General features: G+C 37.4%; 1 protein-coding gene across 1 annotated transcript in view; it reads right to left on the minus strand.

Annotated features, from left to right (window-relative positions):
* The window catches only part of LOC142368457 (phospholipid-transporting ATPase ABCA1), a 157,787-nt gene that overhangs the window by 69,933 nt on the left and 70,665 nt on the right, over positions 1-17,189 (minus strand). Inside the window, exons 26-31 of the mRNA XM_075450631.1 lie at positions 14,421-14,528; positions 14,219-14,251; positions 13,663-13,802; positions 9,455-9,582; positions 4,672-4,770; positions 3,631-3,820 (exon numbers count right to left, since the gene is read on the minus strand). Coding sequence (XP_075306746.1) covers positions 3,631-3,820; positions 4,672-4,770; positions 9,455-9,582; positions 13,663-13,802; positions 14,219-14,251; positions 14,421-14,528 — 698 coding nt within the window. The remainder of the gene's footprint in view (positions 1-3,630; positions 3,821-4,671; positions 4,771-9,454; positions 9,583-13,662; positions 13,803-14,218; positions 14,252-14,420; positions 14,529-17,189) is intronic.

Consider the following 17,189-nt stretch of genomic DNA (forward strand, 5'->3'; position numbering starts at 1 on the left):
ATTATGGTATAAAGGGTAAGTATAGGTGATATGCGGGGACATAAAAGAGTGGAAGAGCAGTTTCTAACTGCATGATTAGATGTCCTGCTTGTTGGAAGTTATGAGCTTTGCAGAATGCAAAGACCACCCGACTTATGCTCATATCCAGATGACTTTATCAGAGATGGTCTTGCATACTTCAGCAAGACAATCCTAAACTGAATACTGCATCTGTTACACCAGCTTGGCTTTGTAGGAGAAGAGTCCGTGCTGGTGCTGGACTGGCCTGCCTGCAGTCCAGACCTTTCACAAACTGTAAACATTTAGTGCATCATGAAACACAAAATGTGTCATAGGAGACCCAGGCCTGTTGACGAGCTAGAATCCTATATCAGACAGGAATGGACAACATTCCAGTTGCTTCTTCTTAGTTCTCAGACATTTACAGACTGTTATAAAAAAGTGGTAAAAATGGCCCTGTACCAACATTATTGAGATGTGCTGATGCCATCAAAGTCCAGATGAGCCAATATTTTTTATGAAATAGTAAAATGTCTCACTTTGAACATTTGATATGTTTCCATGTTCGACTGTGAATTAATTATTGGTTTGAGAATTATTGGTTTGTTTGCAAGTCACTTCATACCGTTTCTATTTACTAAGATCTAAGACAGTAAGAAGAAAAGAAGGCTGTTATCAAGATCTATGTAAGGACTGCACATATTAAATCCATATGTTTTTCATTTTAATGTTGTGAAATAAATATTCTGAGTGTCTGAATTATGTGTACATCAACTGTAAGAGAAACACTAACTAGGCTGTCTTGATGTCCAATTGAGTGATATGTAAATGATCTGTTTCATGAATACACTATGCGCTAATGATGACTTCTGTAATCTGTTTAACAACCATGTAGACAGGAGCGGTCTGTGGCATAGTGGGTACAGCAGACGCTCCATGTACAGAGGCTATAGTCCTCTTTCAGCTGGCCCCGGTTCGAATCCCGCATGGGACGACCCTTTGCTGCATGTTATTTCCCTCTCTCTGCCCCTTGCTTCCTGTCTCTCTTCACTGTCCTATAATAAAGGCATAAAAAAACATGCAGACAACATTATTCTGTATTTATTTTCAATTCAAAGGTCGCTGTTGTGATTGTTCTACTTCAACGTAATTTACTTAAGTAGTAAATGTGTAAACTTTTAAAAATTAAAACTTTTTAAATCTATAAATAGGGAAGGGGAAAAAACAAACATTGGCCAGGATGATGATGGGCTGACCCCAACAAGAAACACACTTGGACACATATCAACAAACCAACATTTCATAGTTACGAGGTTTGGACTCAGTATGCAAGTGTTACTGTTTCCCATTCACCAGACACAACCTAGTTTTTTCACATCTACCTGCACAACAGGATTTGCTGCCACACCCTCTCACTTTTTAAATCCAGTTATACCATGGCTACCCATCTGCTCACTATCCATTCTGTTTGAGCTACGACTTACTTCCCTGCTGAGTTTTGACAGGTGGCTCCAACTTCTTGGGGAAAATAAGAAGGCATCATCACAGAACGACCCATGCTCACCGGCTCATCAATCAACCATCAGCAAGCTGGATGGGAAAAAGTCCCAGCTATCAGAATTTAAGAGTCCGGTTTGATAATGACATATGCCCTATATTCTTTCCCTAAGCTCTTTCTCTTAAACTTGTTCTTAAAAAAAAAAAAAAAAGTCATTGGGTTAAGGCAGTTTTTCTTAATTCCGGTCCTTGGGACGCACTGCCCTGCATGTTTTGGATGTTTCCCTCCTCCTACACCTGATTCAAATGAATGGCTCCTGATCAGGCCACTGCAGAGCTTGATGACCAGTCGATCAGAGAAAAACTGGGTTAAGATGGAAGGTGAATATTTTTAGGACTTGGGGAAAGACAACCATGCTGACCACAATTACACTGAGCTGTGATGAGGGTCTGCACCACTGAAACTACAGATGTTCAAAAAATATTCTTGAAAAAGTGCCTTTAGATACTTCACCGAAAAAGATCTGAGAAAAGATTACACAAATACTATGTCATATTAAAATGATAAAATAAAATATTACTTTATTAACAATAAAAGAAGAAAAAAGGTGCAAACATGAAGTATGTGTTCACATGCTGCTCAAACCCACCCTTCTATCTTCATGTTTATCTACATAAATCATTATAAATGTAATATAATACAAAATTTAGTGTCTCTTCAAATGTTGTGGCTGCAAAGAATTGCACAATGGAAGCATCTCTCTTCTTTCCACAATGGGCACTCCTATGCTCCTTTCCCATGCTAAACAAGATAATAAAGGAAGCACTGGCTTCCTTTCTCCTTTATCCATTACTAGAATCAAAACAGCTCTTATCATGACTGCTGCTTAGACACTTGTCATTTAATTCATTAAGGAATCTTCCTTAGAAAAAAAAAAAAAAACTGGACCCCAAGACTCTTCTGCACTTTTTGCCACTCTGATGGTGTTAACTATTACAAACCAATCCTAAACCACCAGGAGTCTCGTAGGTATAAAATTAAAAAAAGGCAGATTCGAGTAAGGTTACCTTTAAGACACTCAGATCCAATTCTCTTAAAATGCAGCCACATGCCGCAAAGCCTGTGTAAACAGACAAAGCCATTTCTAATAAAATGGCATTGCAGTGGCAGCGGCGGCTTCTCCATCTACGCCCTTTCTAAACCTTAGATTTCTCATTATCTTTGGGACACCACAGCGCAAATCATTTAGCTCCAAATGAGACACCACTTTCTCTCTGTATCATGATCGGTTCAGTCAGCAGGTGATGGCTGCTAGGCAGTGATGCGGGGTCCCCTAAGTTGCCCATCGATCTCCGCCTGGATCACATCATTTCAGGTCAGACCATGCAACATTTGCCCTGGCTGCATTTGGCCATGTATATTGTTAAAGTAATGGCCTATAAAGAATTGGTATTGACTTTTGGTGGATGAGACGTGCAAATCTCTTAGGATATGTGATGTGAGCAGAAAAGGTTCATTTCTAAGTTTGTGTTGGCACTGTTGTTAGTGAAATGTCATAAAGCCTGCTACATGGTGGAAAAGCTGTCATATAACTGATAGAGGTTTAGGACACACTATATGTGTATAACTCATCTACATTTTCTTTTTACCAGGTATGTGGAACAAGCTAAAATCCCTGGCATTGAACATTTCAGTATATTTACGGTGGAATCAAGTTTGGTCCCACTTTCATGCATGCACATCCCTAGAAAAAGGGAGGGAATACAAAAAGCTGATTTCCATTTTGCAATGCAATGCAAATTCCTTGTAAGTAAGTACCTTTACATTTTCAAATCAAAATTATGCTGACTGGGACGTTCAGACTGCAAGCCAAAAGTTTCCATAATAAGCATTTTCATTGTACTGCTGTGCCACTGATAATATTTCTTTTTTTTTTACATTTACACCATTGCACTCTCTTGCTGAACATATTCTGCTACATTTTCACAAAAGAACTCCCCAATCAAACAAAAAATAGCCCTGCCTCGTTTGAGAAACCTCAGACAGATACTGGCACATTCATTGTTGCTGATGATCAAACTCGAGGTGTGAAACGACTCCACCAACAAAATGATGAAGTTCTGGAGACCAACCTGTGGTGGAGGGAGACCTCCTGCACCAAGTGGACAGTCGGGTAACATGATTGTGCGTTTCGGAGTGCTGCACTGACAGGAGGGAGAGGGGTTAGACATGCTCCAGTTACCGTTGAGGAAGATGTCAGTGACTGACTGATCCACAGGCGGAGTGAACCAATCAGACCCACTGGAGGAACATGGTAATTTCCTGCAGAAAAAACAATGAGGAACGCATGATTATTTCCTTGTAAACCAACTACATGTCAGACGGCGTAGATGATAACTTTCTATCTTAGACTGTATCACAACTGTTGTACATCAAAGGAAAAAAAAGTTAAAGAAAGGATTAAAAAACAACAACTTAGTAATGTAAAATACCTCTATAACAAATGGAAAATGCATCCAAGATAAAAGATATGTTGTTTGTGTTTGAAGGAATTGTAAACTTATGATTTAACTTCGAAGATTATATGGGTATCCATTATCTAAGGTCTTCTGCTCAGGTTTCTTTAGTGTGTGTGTTGAGAAGAATTCTTTTAGATCAAATGTTTTCTTTTAAATTGTTTTTTTTAAAACATGCACTCAGTGACTTATTTTAAAGGCTCTGTGTGGCTTGCTTTTTTGTTTCTCTTTTATATGCAACACTGTTTGCAGCAAGATTTCTTAGAAGAGGTCCAAACGCATATGCATAACTTCTAACCAAGCAGTTTGCAAAACTTCTTATCTTATCATGCAACAAACTGCCAGTGGAGATTAAACTTTCACCAAATGTAGACATTTTTAAATCCAGGTTAAAAAAATTTATTTTCTCATGTGTCTATGCATGAAATCTGCACGATATCTTTTAATTTATCTGGACTGTTGCTTATTTTTAAATTAATTTAAATTATTTTATTTGTTTCTCTTTATATTCTTTTATGTATTTTTAATGCTCCTCCCACTCCCTGCCACAATGCGTTTATTTTATGTAAGCACTTTGAACTGTTTTGTACATGAAATGTACTATACAAATAAATTTGATGGCTTGACTGTTTTGGCACACCATTCTTGTATACTCACGGTATAGGGTTTCTGTCCATGCAACGTGTACCAAAGCCAGGGTTGTTCACCAAAGATTCCACCACCTGAGACACCTCTGTGTTTTCTGGCATATCATTGCTGTAAATATTCCAAATTGACCATGAAAAAATTTTACATTAAACCATTTGGGTGTACGATACAGTCATACATTTACATTTCCTATGGTAGACACGCCATGTTGTCAAAGAATAACAAGGAAAACCTAATCAGCTGAATCAGCTTTACTAACAACAACATTTCTATTACTTGCAATTAGACATCTTTTGACAACAAACAACTAACGAGATGGTTTACACAAATGTTGAGAGATGGGTCAGATGCAGTCAGCTGCTTAATATACATTTTTTCGTACTTTTTTCAGTAATAACCTATGTTATCCGGTCAATTACCAAAAAGATAATGGAACCTAATCTGAACATTTTTAGACTTTAAGAATATGTAGAATACCGTTTCTTTTGCCTTTTGCTATTAAAGCAAAGGCTACATGGAGAACTTTCTCAAGTAAAGGCGAGGACTAGATCAGGATGACATTAAAATGTTATCATGTATTGGCAGCTATTTTCCAATACAACATTTTTAAAAATGCAATCTGAGCTGAAGTGTGTTTGTTGGCAGATGATATAATATTGATTGCTCCATCACATTGGCAGTGTGAGTCAGAGTGAAATGAATCTGAGTCTATTGGTGGTTTGACTGTTTCATTAAACTAAATTATTAAACATTACATTTCTCTTTGGGAAGTCAGTTTGATCCGACCATACCACAGGATGGTCAACTCAAACAAGTGAGTGACAACAATGTCAGAACCACTGAAAAAGCTTTGGACTTTAGATGATGGGCCCTAAAATATGAAGCATGTACACTAGCAGTATGGAGATGGTGCATTTGATATACTTGACAACAGTGCTGCATGTCACCAGAGGTAACTTAACTTATTGAGACCTAAAGCAGCCTACGGGTACACCAGCTCTCCTTTTGAAAGAACAACTTAATCAAGATAGAGAAGACAGAGAAAACATTTGTGTTCATCTGAGCTCGGGGAACAAAACATGAATTTTTAAAACACTAAAATATTGTTCTCCATTGCTTGAAATTCATATATGCTTATAGAATATTCTTGTGCCGACATGAGTCTACTTAACAATCCCTGTACAGTAAAGGCTTCTCAAAGACTTTTATTATTATCATCTCAGTGCTCTGTTCATATCTGAGACCTGTGTCTCGCTTAAACAATCTTCCCATTCTCATTACCAGCAACACACTCACTGCCCTTTATCTTAAGGCTACTGTGGGAGTTAAAACAGTGTTTCATTAAAGACCACCATGATGGCTTACAGCCAGCAGTCGCCACAGTCCAGCTGACCATTTGGATTAATACAGCGTTCATTGCCTCATTTGGAGGCATCCCCATGAAGGTCACACGGTCATTTCCTGGCCACCAGTGAGAGTGATAGAAGTGGTCCGCTTGTAAAAATGGATTATGTGCAGCCATCTGTTTTGCAATTAACAATGGATGGGTTACCATGTTATTCGAGATAATAAAACTATTGGATAGCTCCAGACTTAGGACTTGTGCATATACACGGAAACAGTGGAACTAATGAATAGCTCACAGAAGGAGGAACTAAGATAATATCATAAGAAAGTCAAATGAAGGCTACGTGATAATACAACCCTGCTGTGTTTTTGGTATTTCTCTGAATTGAAGGAATCCTGACCCCCCAAGCTGAAACATGGATTATATTAAATCTAAGAGGATTCAGGATGCAAGAGTATAATATTTGTAAAGACAGTATTTATCAAGTGGGATTTTTTTAATTCAGTAGAGAGAAGCATTTAGCAACTAGCTAAAGGGAAATAAAATTAACATTTGATCTCTACAGCTTTCAAATAGTAAAACTCAATGTATTGCCCCTTTGGCAGTGACCACATGCTAGTCACGGTCGATACCGATCAATAACTAAAAACTCAACACTAAACCATACTAAACCCCTAACTTTTGTGTATGGACTTTATTCTCTCTTATATTACAATGTTAATAGACAGGCCTGCTACAGGATTATTTACAGTATTCTTTAAATATTATGGATTTTTTCAATTCATTTGTTCACTATTCCAGTTGTCTTCAGTGCGTAGCTGAGCAGATTCTAATGTGCTCATCTGTGATATTTTGGGATTCAGATAGGTTGCACAGCCTGACTGATATGCAAGTTTCAGCACCACGGAGAGGGACAGAATTGTGTTAGAAGCCACAGAGAAAAATAAATAAATAAATCAGCTTATTTGATTGCTGTTTTCTTGACGATCAAAGACAAATTATGCACACACAAGTTTGAATCAAACAAAAACTGATGCAGTGTTAATATTTAAAATATAAATACATAAAAACATACAAGGCATAGATACACAGGCCTTCATGCAAAATATTGCTAGTTTGAGACCACTTTACTTCCCTTTCAATTGCAATGGCTAAAAATAGTACACAGCCATAGGTTGGAATTAATTTACATGGTAAGGGCTACAAGTTAAAATTACACGGCTAGATGATTTTCACATTTTACCTCTCAGTGGTCACAATTCTTATGTCATAGGAATGCTGGCACACAGAACAGCCTGGATATATGTTGTAATTTAAGCATATGGACAAACGTAACTACAACATATTTTCTGGTGAGACTGGGCTGTTTCACTGTAACTTGTAAAAAGTATTTAATTAAGAACCGTGGTTTATTTGTTAAAAAAAGCTATTGAGTTATTCTGTAAAACTAAGCATCGAAATAATAACATAAGTGTTTTGGAGACATAAAACATATATACAAGAATACTGGGTCCATACATCCATCCATCCATCCATTATCTATACCGCTGAATCCGTCGGTCGGGTCGCGGGTGGGGGGGCTGGAGCCTATCCCAGCAGTCGGTCCATACAGTATTAGAAAAAATTATGGATTTTGGTTCTACCCTGAATAAACTCATTTAACTGTCATTTTTAAGGCTCCACTTCCTGCGTGTTGACATCATCAAAGCGAATTTTACAGAGTGTTTTGAAAGGAAATCAAATGCCTTCAATTTGGATTAGCAAAGAGAGCTTCGTGGCACAGATCAGTCAACATCACTCTGAGGGTTTGGACAGATGCTTTAAGTAGCAAGGCGTATTAGAATTCAACTGTGTTTTTGACAGGCACTGCTGCAGCAATTTTAAGATATTTTACCCCTGAAAACATATAAATAAATCATCCCCATCAGTGGTCTAAAAGGTAACTATCATAGACAGAATGAACAGAACAGATAAGGAGTATATCTTAGTTCTCAAGACTAACCATTATACTATACTTCATAATATCTATAACACGATGAAATTCTTTTGTAAGTATTATTTGGGGAGATGCACATCAATGCACTACGTTTATATTTCAAGTCAAGTTTATTCTCAGTGAGTTTTAATGTCCACTAAGACTGAGCTGAGCTCTGTCATCTGTGATTATATGATATCAAGCTACAGCCAAGGATAGGATCAGTGGTGGACAAAGTACTCAAGTCCAGTACTTGAGTCAAAGTATTGATCAAATCTTATTCAACTACAAGTAAAAGTTGCTCGGTCAAAATTTTACTCAAGTTAAAGTACTGAAGTACTTACTTTTAAAAATACTTAAGGATTCAAAAGTACAAAGTACATTTTCTAATATCGGTATATTGCTGTATCGTTTTTTAGCGCTTTTACAGAACCATGTGACTCTCTGAATCCACCTGATGATGTACTGACTTTTTGTACCACTCTGCTACAAATAGTCTGTACCACCTGTAAAAGCTTCAGCAAAAAATAAAAAAAATAAGGACAGCTATTTTCATAAAAATAATGTATTTAAAACATCCCCATCCAAAAAACAGGAGAGCCTTTTTTTTTTTTTTTTTTCACCCCACACATTCACTATGGAGCAGAAGCTTACTGTTGAGTCCATTACAGTGAACAAACTAACTCTGCTTTGATGAAGATCTTCAGTTCACTAAACACTCGTAGTCTCGGCATAAAAACAGCCTTGCAGCCAAATCCATCAGCCATGCTGAGACTCCAGATCTTTTTATACCACTCTGGTGTGGCCAATTGCATTTTAGGAAAGAAAAACAGCAACAGCGGATTACAAAGCCTAAAATGAACGAGTAACGTAGAAATGTAATGTCAAAAGTACAATATTCGTCTTTGAAATGTAGTGGAGTGAAAGTCATAAGTTTCCAAAAAAAAAAAAATACTCAACTAAAGTACAGATACCCAAAAAATGTACTTAAGTACAGTCCACTGTACTCCATTACTGTCCACCACTGGATAGGATGGAGTCCAGATTGATGACCAAAGCAAAATCTCCTGCCAATACACAGCGAGCATGGTTCCATGACATCTTTTTAGCTTGGATTTTCTGTCTTTGATATTTAACTTTCCTTCAGGGTTGCAGTCTGTTGTCCATGTACTATAACTACATGATGGTCCATGAAATTACTCGGACATCGTTTGCCTTTGATAACAGGATATATATACAGTATATACACTAGACAATTTTTCCATGTTAAAATGATGTGGATTTTATTTCAAAAAGGCTAAACATTATTGGCTGTTATCGTTATCTTTTGAAGTAAATGTACTCAAAGGATTCACATTCAGTACATTCACCTTCACTGTTAAAAGAAAAAAAAGTTGAAATACCTGCATTTTATAGAATCAAAACTTACAAACTGATAATTCTCTTATTTCACAGAATAATGCTGTTACCTGTAAAAGGTGGTTTGAGGCACACCATACATCCAGGGTTGCAACTCCAGACTTGGATATTCAGAAAATGGTGGGACGATGAGGGAGAAGATCAGAGACAGGCACACAAAAACAGCAGGCAAGACCACCTAGGAGGATAGTGACAAACTTAGTCAAATGACCTCATTAAATGATTACTACTCTGCTTAGGACATTCATCTTGTGACATCTGAAACTCCTCTGAAGCTAAATGTTACAGAAATGAATTAACATGAGCTAAATTTGTGGGAAGTAATGGCAACAGAAGAGGATACAGATGATGTGTACCTACACAAAAAATAAATGAATCCCTCTTTTAGATTAAATATGTAAGATTTGTTTCTATGCATTCAAATCTTCTTTAGTGACCTCAAAAACAGAAATCCTTCAAATTTGATTGCTTTGAAATTTGTCATTTTATTCATGGATTAAAATTGTACCCAACCTTTTTTAAATTGACAAAAAGAAAAAAAAAACATTTTGATGGTGTATTCTTGGGGTGTCTGCACGGTGGTACAGATGCATGTTTACATCTGTAAACATGTCAGCACTCAAAAAGTCAACAAGATATCAGTTTCATTACTCTTTCCCCGAGCCTCGCTTACTGTTATTACATGTTACAAAATGCAAAAAGGGCTGATGCAATCAACAATAACGCACGACCAATGCAATAACTTTAGTGCATTAATATGCTCCCCGCCAATTGCATGAGCTCCTCTGCATGCTTTATGAGTTTGATTAAACACTTCAAACTCTACCACCATCATCTGACCACTCAGATATAATTAGTTGTCGCCATTCTCTCGTCTATTTTTATTCAAGTGGAAAACTAAAAAAAAAAACAGATTACCACCTTTCCTTAACCTCCCCTGTCCAATCCTCTTTTCTTCTTCATGTAATTCTGTTTTCATTACATTGTTAGAGCTGACAGAAAGGTTTGGTGGGGAAACTGCAGGATATCTTTACTGTTTAATCATTTGCAGGTTGGGCAATGCTTGGCAGGAAAGGGGAGGTATGCGTACAGTTGATTAATTGCAGGGCATGCAATTTGCCCAGCCAATTGAAAATTCTAAATTTACTACATGGAGCTATGGCCACAGAAACGTGCTTGGAAGAAAGACAAAGCGCAGCAATGAGACTGAAAAGCCTAATCGAACAATGCAAAAGAAAGAAGTATTCTTGTTCTGTTGCACTCCCTTTCTTTCTTTTGTTTCCCTTTATCTACAGTAATTGCAGGTGACAGCTGGTGCCTTTGCCATTGAGAGAAACGTGCAAAAAACAGGGACGAGTCATTATGCTCAAAAAGCCAAAGCACTCCCATGAACAATGCATGAGTTTATCACATTCTCAAGTTTATTGGGGATTTAAAGAAGAGGATCGGATTATATGCAAATCGGGTAAAAACACAACATGATTAAGATGCTTTCTCCCTCCACCAAAGTCAAATGCCTCGTTTGACTGAGGTTAGTTTCAAAAGTCATTTATTCCTTAGCAGTTTCATTTGTTAATATTAGCTTTATTGCTGTACCTTGGACTAAAGGGGCTTATATCATCCTTGAGTCTTGAGACAAAATATAACAAATTAGCCTATTGTTATACTCAGTGAAAACATGGTATACACCAACAGCAAATGATACTGAAAAATATCAATTGAAATATTTTGGATTCTATGATATACAGTAACATGTAGTCCACAAAATTATCATCATAAACAGTATTATGAACAAGTAAAACATGAACTGACATAAAAGTCAAATGTAAAATATCATCTTCAGGATTTCAAGCAAAACTACTTAATCATTTTTGCTTTTTACAAAAATGAATAAAGGAAATAGGCACCTAGCACAGATCTGAGCTCTCAGATAAATTTTCAACTTGACCTTACACCTTAATTAAATTTTTAGGGCAAAGGCTTTTTCCCATTAATCCAGAAGAAATGTCACTTAATGCAAATTCTAAAACTTCGTAGAAAGTATGACTCCTCAGCCTTTACCGTCAAGGCTACTCTTAGCAGCAGCTCAGTTTTGATAACCTATCAAAAGGTGGGGTTAAGTTCCTCATCTTATTTAGAAACAGGAGGTACCAGGAAGGGTCAAGGTAAGGGCTGGAATACCAAACAGATGTTCAGATACTGCTTTCCCAGCAAAAGTCATTGAGGAAGATGTCTGTTTTTTTGGAAATTACAGGTGTAGAGATATGATATTTAATTGTGAGGGAGAAAATATATGCTGGAGATAAAATAGGGGCAGAATTCCATGATAAGAATACATATCTAACTGTTTAGGGTAGATTCATCAATTTAAGCTTTTGCTGCAGCCAATTAAACATCATTTCACTGGCAGAGTCAGCTTCAGTAAATACGATTGTAATGACAACAGGATAACAACCCTGAACACACTGCAAAACTGAAACTGAACAACCTGAAAACTGCAGGCTGAAGGTTCTATCATGGCACTCGCAGTCTCCTGATTTGTGAGAGTAATTACTGAGAAATCTTTTTTAGAAATCATGGACAAAAATCTTTCCAAACAAGAAATGTGTCATCTTAAATGTCATGCCTTTTTGAGATCAGTTCAACTTTAATTCACTTAACTAGAAACAGAACTCAGCACAGTAACATTTGATCATTTGATCTGGGGTGCCAAAACGTTTGCAGGCCACTGTAAGTCTGGTGCATTCCAGTGAGAGTTTTTGCATTTGCAAAGGCTACTGCAGTTCAGGGTGATTTCTAAATGCCAGAACTTTTCAACATACCCACCAAAAAGTAACTAATAATAATTTCTCCCTGCTTCTGACAGTGCCAAAACTCGCCTGTCTCTAACATGCAGTCCCATAAATCACCTCTTTTGTATTTCATATTCTTTCAACTGCTTACATTTGAGGAGATTGCCTCACTACATAATCGTATCTGCTGACGGTGGGAGCTGAAAAAAAAAACCTTTAGTCAAATGAGTAAAGCAGTAGGAGACATGCCCTTGCAGACAATGTGGAACCTTGTATATACAGATTAACATCCCTATCCTACTATCCTACTCTGTGTCCTGACAAAAGAGGGACGTCCAAGATTGACAGTGACTAATGGGCATTGGTGCTGCAGCAAATTATAAGAGGAACCCGTACACCTCTGAAAGGTGAAGCCCTGTTCTTCGTTTCTTTCCCTCTATGCTTCTCTGACTCACCAACCAGATGAGGAAGCTCTTTGCTGCACAATTTCAGACACAATTATGTCAGCACAATGGCAGATGTCATAACTGATGTGATCACTTGATATTTACAAAAGCAATACAGATGTAGATGGAAGCTGGTATAAGTGTCACTGCAACTTAGATCTGAGCACACTTTTGATAAACCTGGGAGGGAAAATAAATTGACAGCTTCTTGAAAATTGCTACTTATCGCAATCGGTTTGGACTTGTAGAAATTATACCTCTTCATTAGTTTTGACTTTTGAAATTATGTTTATGACGAACAAAATAATGTAGACGTACACTTAATGAGCTAATAGAAGCACGTCATCTGTGTAATTGTTATGCATTCACTTTTAATACATGGCTAATGAAAACGCGTGATTAGCACACCGTAAAATGAAGGACAAACAAATCACAAGTGTCATGCTGCCTTTCTGCTGTCCAGATGAAAGCTGCAACGGTGGATGAAGCCAGAAAACTCAAAGACTTTTCAGCTAAACACTGAATTTGTCAACAGCTTTCAGGCTACACTAAATGTGTTGTACTTTCAAAGGGCTGAAAAATATCCGCTCTCAGATACCAAGAGCCAGAATGTGACTGATTGAAAGTGAAAACTAAAACGTCCTCCCTCGCTGCAGTAAACTCTCACTTTTGTCTTCCCCCCACAGTGTCTTTTGGTACAACACATTAGGGGATGATGATTGCTGCACATTCACTTTACTGGCATGTAGTTATTATTCCTGATGACCCTGTACACATTCAGCAATTTATGTGTGCTTTCAGTGTAGATTTCTTTTTCAACAACTTAAATTCCACAACTATCGACTCCTTCGAGATGGATGACTTTTCCCTCCAGAGTTTAAATGAGCTCACTCTATAATATCTGTCACTTACTGATTTTGGAGGCCAACATGTATTTCACACAATCTTAACTTGATCCTCCCACGTAACCATATGAATATAACCCTTCAATTCATCAATATGATAAACTGAGGCCATTACCTGGGCAATGAGTCCCTTGCGACTCCGTCGGGCGTGGTGGAAGCGCTTGATAAAAAGCGCCAGGAACTGCCTTCTGATCAGCTCCCATCCGGTGATGACCACAGATCCTCTTCCGTTGACACTGGCACTCTTCCTTAAGTCTGGCAAGGCGATTAAATAACATTGTTATTTATTATCTACGCAAAAGATGTGCTGAGCATGCTTTTCTGCACCACTAATGGGCTGATCAAATATAACTTAGGTGTTAAAACTGCCAGCTGCACTCAATCATTCCTTGGTGAAGAAAGCTTTTTTTTTTTTTTTTTTAACTCACAAACTGGAAATGTTGCGATTCTAGAGGAAAAAACATTAGAAACATAGAGCTTTGTTGACATGTTGATTTGCTGTCTTTTTATTAAAATGTTTTTTTGGAAAAATAAATGCCAATTTTGTGGTCATTCGTCACTCCAAATACGAAGAAAGGATTTTCTTTCCTTTCCCTAAGAGCAAAATTAGACATAATTTAGACAATTGCAATAAATGCAGTTGTACTAAAGGACATAAATTCAGTACCTACCTTCGACTTTACGTGTAAGCCTTTCCTTTAATTCTGCATGAAAAACAAAAAGAAACACAACTTAGGCTGGAACTAGCTAATTTGACTTAATAAATATCAAGGATTACAGTATGCTCTGTATTGGGAAATATACTCAGAAATGTGAAAATGTGCTTGCTTAAAAGAAAAAAAGAAAAACAATAAATAACTTGGAAAGACTTGCCACTCCTTCCATTGACGTGCTCTATTTTAATGTGGGCGTTGCCAATGCTATTCCTCTTGGATTCACGGGAGCTCCTTTTCCAGTCTCTCACCAACAGCTCCTTTGCTGCTTTGGGAATACAAATAAGATATGTTGTTTTGGCCTGACCCAATTTGAGGATATAAATAACAATAAGAATAGCTACCTGCCTTGCAAGATGCCATATTATACCATATAAAAGCACAAACTCAGGTATTTTAGGAACATAGCAATTTAAAGTTGAAAGGAGAAGATGTTGGGCGGTACATTAAAATGTAAATGTTGATCAGTATGGTAGGCTTATCCACTAAGGTCAGTCAATCCCAAAAAATAATTCTTATTTGTTGAAAGAAAAACAAACAAACTTTGATTTCAAGTTAGTTTTTATGACAAGCAGTCCGTCTCTATCATGTCAAGAACACATACAAGTGTTCTTGACCGAGTTTTACCTGTGACACAACGAAGCCACTTTTACAGTTATTGCAACAAAAATGTTGGGTTTTTTGGACATGTCCTTTTTTTTTCCAGAGAGCTGTCCTTTTGTTTAACATTTTTTGTCCACCACAGATCGATAGTTAATTTCTCTCATGCCTCCCATTGCCACTTGCCTCACCTGTTGCTCATCTCTATGGGCATACCTGATTCCACTTAGCTCATTAACCTCAGCACTTAAAGACACACACGGTACGTAAAAAAATGATGTTTTTGACTTGTCTTCTTGTTCAGTATATAGTTCACCACATAAAGAATGCAAAGCTGATGTCACACATCTGTCTGTTTGGACTATATTGTATTCTCACTTGCTGTCTTTTGTATGTATAGACCCTGGAAACATATTCTAGGATAATGTTTACAAATATATATATATACATACACACACATGTTTTTTTTAACATATATCTTAATGAGTTTCAATAATAAATATATTCTTATTATAAATATTGACTGATACATCCACTAAACAATTCCATAATATAAACACATGTTTGAATGCATTTTGTAGTATTATTCTATAATACTTTTAGCCTGGCTGACGCATCCACAATCTCGATGAGATGGTGGTCTGGGAACTAGGTGTGCATTTTCTCGTATTTGAGGCGTGGTTTACGAATGCCTAGAGCCGTTTATTGGGCGCTACGAATGTCTATCAAATGACGTCAGGTTCTTCCCATGCTGCTTTGCGCGCGATTCATAGCCAATTGTATCACTTATACCAGATGACGACAGAAATTCGACGAGGAAGAAGAAAAAAAAGTAAAATAAAAGTAAACTTGCGCTCTAAGCTACTTAAACTGACAACAAAGTAGGCCTATATGCTATATTCTACATGAATTTTTATGTTGTAGAGTTGTGAATTTATTTTAATAATGGAGAAATTGAGCAGCCTTGCTTTGTTGTCTACAGTAGTAGATCAACCCTCATCTTACTTTGAAGCTCCCAGCTCCCAGAAGTGCCGTCAACGAAGCTTTAGCAGCAGAAAAGCTATCAGGCTTGTGTTGATAATAATAAACTCCTGGACTATGTACAAACTTCCAAATGCATCGTTTTGTGAGTACAGACCATATTTGTACTACTGTAGAAGTTTGGTGTCATGGCATGTGATTTTAGTGTGGTAATTTTGGAGATACTGCCAGGTTCCATTAGCGCTTGTACTAAGCTATTCGGGATAACTCAGTAACTCAGCTGATGTTCAGCCAATATCGGAAAAACTTCGGGTGGGCTACTTGGCTGGATGTCACGGTTCAAATGACCCTAGGGTGAATCTACTCCGAAACACTTTCTAAGGCTGCATCGAACGGTAACGTTGTGTCCGCTGTCATGTTGGATTAACACTCTACAAGCTTCGGTGTAGCGCATAGACGTCGTCATCGTCTTGCTGCCCCCCCCCCCCCCCCGTTCTGTGATTGGTTCCCAAACTCTGGCAAAAATAAGGGCGGTGGTTTCCAGGCTGACTTTGCAGTGAGAATGAAATCGAGCGCAAAGCAGCATGGGAATTCCCAGGCTATAATACTTTAATAACTTAGCCAAATATCTGGGGTTGGATTTAGTAAGTTATAAGACTTTGGCTCAATACCAGCTTTTTAATAAGCAGAACTTGGATGCAGTGTTGTGATTCAGTCACTCCTTTTTTTCCTTTCTTCATCTATTCTCCACTAGATTAGATAATTACCAACCAAACAAATCAATATACAACCAGGCAATAATCATCTTCATCAGAGGTCATGAGAGAGCCTTCCTCAAAAGAAGTAACTAACTATCCAACATACAAGATAGTGTGACGCATCTTCAAATTCTGTGAATCAGCTTTTAACCCTCTGGAGTCTAAGGCCTTTTCAGAGACTTTGAGGCAGTTGTCACCACCTTGACATTTTCAAGTATTTCAACTAACTGTAAACATCTATGCAAAAGTGACACATATGGTTGTATTCTGAAAAGCCTAACAAAAAACAATATGAGAGTGAAGTGAATGTAATACAAACAAGTTTTATTTAAATTGAGGGGAAACACAACTGTACAAAAAAACAAGTTTTAGAGGTCTTCAAACAGTGCAAGAAAACACACTATAAATATATCTAGCCAAGACTTTTGAAGGTTGAACCTTGTAAACAAAAGTGTTGGCTGCATAAAAGTAAAAAGTGCAGTCAGAGATGTTTTTTGTTTTCACACAAACTGTAAAAAAGTAATTGGAACTCCAGTTAGTGTCTCTGAGAGTTGAATACTAATTAGATGGGTGTGTAACACCCCTGATTG

Source organism: Odontesthes bonariensis, chromosome 19 (assembly GCF_027942865.1).
Source record: "Odontesthes bonariensis isolate fOdoBon6 chromosome 19, fOdoBon6.hap1, whole genome shotgun sequence".
NCBI classification, from domain to species: domain Eukaryota; kingdom Metazoa; phylum Chordata; class Actinopteri; order Atheriniformes; family Atherinopsidae; genus Odontesthes; species Odontesthes bonariensis.